Below are 6639 nucleotides of genomic sequence, written 5' to 3'. Positions count from 1 at the left end.
AATAAAATTATAATATTTTTTTTAAAAAAAATACCTCGGGACAAATTAATTCATGGACCGCACTTGGAGTTGAAAAGAGTTCAATATGATGTGTGGTTAGTTGTATTGTTGGAAATAAACTTCTTTATTGTTTTTAATTATTGAAAGTGTACAAAAGGATACAAATATAATAACTAATATTTTTTCTCTATAGTATATAAAAATTAAAACTTAATTGTATATTATTTATTTTAGAAAATTAGCTATGTTAAAAAATTACTATTTATTAAATAAGTTATAAATTAAATTTTGAATTAAAATAAATATTATAATTTGTTTAATTTTTGGTTAAACGATAACTAGCGCAATTATATATTTTTTTAAATAAGATATTGACTTTAAATGTATAGTACTAGCATATTAAATTCATATTTCAAATTAAAAAAAAATTAAAATGAAATAATTTTTCAATTATATTTATATCATTGATTTTTTAGTTTGTAAAATATAATATATTATTTCTGTAATGCAATTCTACTGTTCATTAAACATGTCACTATTCACATATATTTTTTTCAACCGTTTATTTTAGACGAACCGCAATTATTTCGTAACATATGTTTCTCTTCTACAAACCATACTGCAATATTTAATCCGCATGTCTTGGATTGCTCAATCTGTTGCTCAATTCGTGGTTACTATTGAGATCCTAAACCAAGAAGGTAAACTCGATGAAGATATTACTCCCATAATAGAATGAAGGAGTAAGGTACGAAGAACATCCAAGATCACTTGATTGCACACCGGGATCTGAAATTATATCTACAAAAAGAAAATTAAAGAGTCACTGGTGCGAGCTAATAGATTAGAAGTTTTTTTCAATCAACCCAAAATCGATATCAATAATATTAAAATAATAAAAGCATGAAGAACACAGTTTAATTTGAGTTGAAACACAACAAAATCTCATATTAAAACGAGAATATTATTTAACAAAACAAAACGATCAAGCTCAATAGGTATAGTCCAAACTCAAGAGTTTAAAGAAACCCTCGTTAGTTTATGATCGATCAAAAAACAAAAAGAAATAACATTTTCCCTCTGAAATTGATTTATTGAATCACCTCTCACGAGTCTTGAAATTGTATAAAATAACCAACGAATCATTTTTCATATGTTCAATGAGAATTTGAAGATCATAGACTTGGAAAGCTTTCTCGGGAAAACGGCTTTTTCGTGCCTGCACCATAGGTCTCTGAGAAATTACATACCTGCACTATTAGGATGTCCAAAAACATACCCGAACTCGTTAAACATTTGAATTACATGCCCAGATTTTAAAAGCCACGCTAATTCCGATTTTGATTTAAACGCTGTTAATTATTTCTTAACGGTGATGATTAGGATGCTTAGCTGGTGGATGAGTCAGCGTAAACACTAAATGGACCAAACAAAATTAAAAACGTAATGGGCCAAGATTGATATTTATTGGACTGTAGCCCTTAAAATTTGGGTTCCTAACAAAACGTCGTCGTTTGTTTGTAGTTGTCTTTTTTTCTATTTCTTCTTCTTCCCCGACGAAGAACAATCTCGTCGTCAGTTGTAGGTTCACCAGGAATGTCTCACTCAGTGAAGCCAAGCTCGTCGTCGGTGTCTGGTATGTGAATCAATTGGTTTGGTGATGTTTTTCTTTCTTTGTTACTGTAAATAATTTTAAAAAAAAATACAGGTGGAGGAAATTGGAGAAGACGTCGTGGAGCAAAAGAGAGAGGAATACCGAAATTTTGTCGGTGTGGAGAAGAGGCCATGATTCAAACATCAGGAACAGCTAAAAACCCTGGGAGGCTCTTCTATTGTTGTCCACATGGATCTGAAGGGGTAAAAATCTCGTTTCAAATTTTATTGTTCTATCGTTTAGGTCTCACTTGTTGGTGTGGGTGAGAGGAAGGTTATATTGTTCTATTTTTGCAGGATAAATTCCATCTTTTTACATGGACTGATGAATGTGTGGTGGAAGAAATTGAAGATTTAAAAAGTATGATGAGTGATGTAAAAAGAGAAAAGTCGGACTTGAGAGTTGAAGTTGTTGAATTGCAGAAGGAGCTTGAACAGATTAAGCTATCTCTCGAGAGAGACAGGAATGGTTATTGTTGTTTTTTGTAAGATTAGAATTTCGGTTATGTAAGGATTTGATGTTGTGTTGTTTTGTTGTTGTGTTATTATGACTATTTCATCAGTGTTTAAGAGTTTTATGATGTCTTTTGTAATATTAGAATGGTTATGTAAGGATTTGTTGTTGTGTTATTATGGCTATTAATTTCATCAATTATTTCACCAAAGTTTAAGAGTTTTACGATTGAGAAACAAATACCATGACCTTAACAACAGTTCTTAACAAACCCACAACACAAAATAGAGAGTATCATAAGTGTATGCAAACACCAAAACAAGCAATGAAAGGAAGTTACCAAACACATCGATAACATTACACAAGTACCAAAACAAGCAATGGCCGACTCATCTACTAACACAACATAATAACCATCAAGTGTGACTTGGCTGCGTTTGAGTAGGACCTTCACAGACATCTAATGCAATCTCCTCCTGTGGTCTCGTGGTTTTTTGCTTCTTAGGTGGTCGAGGCTTACACGCAACTCCAACATTAGGGCATTTAGTGCAGTTATGCTCAGGAAACCCACAACGAGAACAATGCATAATACGAGCGTGTTGAGTTACCTTTTTCCCCTTAGTAGGAGACTCATTAACTCCTTTGATTCTTTGTTGAGCCTTCTTCTTACGCCCTTTGGATTTTTCTCTCGGTGGAGCTTGTATTGTTGATTCACCAGACGGTTTCCAAAACTTGATTCCCTTAACCGGTTTGATCGAGTCTGAGTATTGTTGCTGCCACTTAGAAGTCAAATACCAATGAGAAACCAAATTGTCAGTCTTATATGTCTTCTTCTGATCCAAAACGACACGAAGAGCATGTCTACATGGAATCCCTGTTAAATCCCACCTCCTACAGCTACATGTCCTCGCCCTCATATCAACCGCATATTGCATAGAATTCTCAGAAACTTCAAACTCACCAGTAGGTCCAGGAAGCGATTTACAGTACTTCCTATGTCTTGTCTCAGATTCTATCATTTTACTAACCTTCAAACTGAACTTTCCCTTGTGTTTTGTGAGCTTGTTCTTCCTTAGATTAATGCGCTTCATTGCAAGTCGTCTCATTGTCTCAAGCATCTCAACCAAAGGCATCGCTCGTGCTTTCTCAAGCGTCTTATTGTATGACTCAGAGTTGTTGTTAAGAGCATCTTCACAACAACATGTCGTTGTAAAAAAAGCCCTACAACAAGTTTCTGGGTTCCTGGCCATGAACGCTTCATAGACATCCTTGTCATACTCCTCTAACTCCTTCATACTTGCTTTATAGTCGGCCTCATTGTGGCTTTCCACCACACTCCAAAACAATTTTTTCATCTGAGGCTTGTTCGGGTAAAACTTCCTTAGATTCCCATAGATATGCCTTGCACACATCCTGTGCTCGACGTTTGGTAACTCCTCATCCACAGCTATAAGTAATCCCTAAATCCAAACAAAAATGCCATAAGCAATTGAAAAAATACCATAATTTTTTTTTAAGATTATGAATGATTATACATACCTTTTGTCTATCTGAAACAAGGGTAAACCCATCACCATTTCCAAGTTTTAAATCAGTCTTCAGCTTTTGCAAGAACCATACCCATGTCTCTGTATTCTCTTTATGCACCACAGCCCAAGCAAGAGGGTAAATCTGATTGTTTGCATCTCTTCCCACTGCAGCTAGAAGTTGGCCCTTAGCCGTTGTTTTGAGGAAGCACCCGTCTATCCCAAAGATTGGTCTACAAGTGGCTAGCCATATGTCTCGCAGAACAGCATAACAAACGTAGAAGCGATCAAAAACTTCAAGTTCACCAGGCCCAATAACGGTTCGAAGGTCTGTAACTGATCCGGGATTTGTCCTGTCCATAACCAAATCGAATTACATATGTTATAAGACACATAATTATTGAAACAAAAAGAAAAAAAAATAAACAATTGCTTACTTTTGAATTTCTATTTCATAGTCTTTAATCCTACGAAATTGTTCATCATGCTCATCTTGAATGAAATCCAAAGCTTTCTTCTTCGCCTTGCGACATTGGTCATGAGATGGATTCAAGTCATATCGTAATTGAATCTGTTCTTGGAGTGTTTTAGGCTTCATTTCCGGATCCTCCCTCACTTCATTTAAAAACATCTTCGCAATGCGTGACTCCGACAATATCTTGCAGTGACCATCTTTGAAACAACTATGGACATCTTGGAATGTCTTCACCATCCATTGTGAAACAGATTCTTCATACGACAAATATATCCTCCAAGAGCATGGAATTTCTCCTTCATCGACTTCTACTCCACATCTTGCCTCTGATTTTACACCTCCCCATCTAGTGAATTGGATATTCCACCCACCCTTTAATGCATACTCAAACACAGCATCTTTGAAGTCTGGTATACTATCAAAAACTTGCCTTATGTGTAGCTCTCCACTGCCTCTCCTCCATCCGTCATAAGGCCTTCGATGTTGTTGTTCCTCATCGTCAGAACAAGGAGGAGTGTCTCTGTAATTTTCATTATCTTCATCATCAGAAACCTGAGCTATAACAGCTTCAACCCGAGATTCTTCTTCAAATTCATTCTCTCCATCTTCATATTGCACCTCTTCTGTCTCGCCATTACTTTGGCCTCCCTCTTCAACCTCTTCATTCACTACTTCTTCATGGACGTTTTCATGCTCCATAAAAACTTCTATATACTTTGTCCAATATGAAGCTTCACACATCAATCGAAATGTGTCACTACCATTACTCAAAATTTTCAGATCCTTCATAGTCTCGTATGGTAGTTTGAACCAGATTCTTTGACCATACAAAGATATAGGGAAATCATTAGTCAACCCTGTAAACAAAGCTTGAGCCTGGGTTTGAAGCACATGACGTTCCCCACCAACATATGTGATCATTCCACCTTCATTAGTCTCGAACTTCCCACGATAATATATTTGAAACGTTGTATCTCCTTCTTCACTGAAATTTTTCAAAAATAAACATACCATCAATTAAACCCCAATCGACATAATAACCTAATTTTTAAAAGCATCAATCATAGATTTCAGTGAAGAGACAAAGACAAACAAAACTTACCTCATTTTTTAGATGAGTTTAGGAACAACCCAACTTCTCTAGCAATCTGGTTTCTTCAATTTTGTTTATTTCTTCACTGAAAGAAATTTCTGTTACTAATATTCGTTGTTTTGTTCAACGCAACAGAGGAGAGTGGAGACGTAAAAGAACGACGATCTTTTGTTAATTGTCCAGTTTGTGAGGGTTTAAGCCCAAACATAATCAACTTTAGCCCATTTTAATCTCAATTTTGTTTGGCCCATTTAGTATTTACGCTGACTCATCCACCAGCTAAGCATCCTAATCATCACCGTTAAGAAATAATTAACAGTGTTTAAATCAAAATCGGAATTAGCGTGACTTTTAAAATCTGGGCATGTAATTCAAATGTTTAACGAGTTCGGGTATGTTTTCGCACATCCTAATAGTTCAGGTATGTAATTTCTCAGAGATCTATGGTGCAGGCACGAAAAAGCCGTTTTCCCAAGCTTTCTCCTCTACCTTTAAGGCCGTTAAATGTTTAAAAATTAAAACCCAATGTCAAGGCTAGGCAGATTTTTACTTCAAACGTTTTTAAAAGCATCAATGTCATTGTAGTGGTCCTAGTGGACATTTCGTAATTGGTATTATGCACAAAAGATACAGTAACGCCCCGTTAATATATTAAACCCAACTTATATTGGGCCTGAGCTTACCCCAATGATCATTACTCTTTCTGTGTAAAGATGTTGCAAATATAAATGCAACCACGATCATAGGGATTCAAATCGATAAGATAATCCTCTTGGTTGTTGGTATTTGAATTTTCATCTATTTAATTACATTTTAAAAAGGAAACTATTCTTACAAGGAAACTAATGTAAAAGGAAACTATTCTAAATGTAACTAATCTTAAAAAGGAAACTAATCTAATAAAAAAACTACTAATTAATCTAATCTGTGTTACCAAATAAACAATTAACATCTTAAATGCAGATGAATTAACATAATTTATTTATAGAAACAACTAAATATGGTAAATTATATTATAGAAATTATAATATACATATAATATTATATAACCAATTATATAAACAATCCTCCTATACATTAAAAGAGAAGTCACTTTAGTGATTTTTGCTGACATGGCATTAATATAGAGCTTCTCAGAAAAATTGTTATAATTCTATTGGTCGATTTTTCTGAATTTTATTTTTCATTTATTTTAATCAATAGCTTATGTAGACAAGCCCAAAACTATTGTCGATTTCGTTAAGCCCATATATAGTTAGGGAATAATAATTATCGATTTAGTTTAGCCTTGGGTATCCGTTCGGGTTCGGATCAGATATTTTAGATTTTTGGGTATTTCGGTATAGAGGTGTAGAACCCGTTCGGGTATTTCTGTACTTCGGGTCGGGTTCGGGTATTTTTAGTTCGGATTCGGTTATTTCGGATCGGGTTCGGATAT

The 6639-nt window shown here is 34.7% G+C and overlaps 2 protein-coding genes across 2 annotated transcripts; both read right to left on the bottom strand.

Annotated features, from left to right (window-relative positions):
• Window positions 1-2523: 2523 nt before the first annotated feature.
• LOC103838530 lies at window positions 2524-3994 on the bottom strand. The gene is made up of 2 exons (XM_033278280.1): window positions 3647-3994; window positions 2524-3567 (listed from the first exon to the last, which is right to left on the bottom strand). The coding sequence occupies exons 1-2, from the start codon at window positions 3992-3994 to the stop codon at window positions 2524-2526; spliced, it is 1392 nt and encodes a 463-aa protein (XP_033134171.1).
• Window positions 3995-4030: 36 nt separating this feature from the next.
• Window positions 4031-5322, bottom strand: LOC117127907. Its single transcript, XM_033278892.1, has 2 exons — window positions 5211-5322; window positions 4031-5093 (listed from the first exon to the last, which is right to left on the bottom strand). The coding sequence occupies exons 1-2, from the start codon at window positions 5213-5215 to the stop codon at window positions 4067-4069; spliced, it is 1032 nt and encodes a 343-aa protein (XP_033134783.1). The 5' UTR covers window positions 5216-5322; the 3' UTR covers window positions 4031-4066.
• Between the last annotated feature and the right edge of the window lie 1317 nt (window positions 5323-6639).

This window comes from Brassica rapa, chromosome A09, assembly GCF_000309985.2.
Source record: "Brassica rapa cultivar Chiifu-401-42 chromosome A09, CAAS_Brap_v3.01, whole genome shotgun sequence".
Lineage (NCBI taxonomy): Eukaryota > Viridiplantae > Streptophyta > Magnoliopsida > Brassicales > Brassicaceae > Brassica > Brassica rapa.
This window is presented reverse-complemented; position numbering and strand designations above follow the sequence as displayed.

Excerpts from the sequence above, each read along its gene's own strand:
- LOC103838530 (XM_033278280.1), bottom strand. The coding sequence starts at position 3,994 with ATGGACAGGACAAATCCCGGATCAGTTACAGACCTTCGAACCGTTATT. Across the intron at positions 3,568-3,646 it reads TTGTTTCAGATAGACAAAAG|GGATTACTTATAGCTGTGGA; the intron begins GTATGTATAATC and ends GTTTGGATTTAG.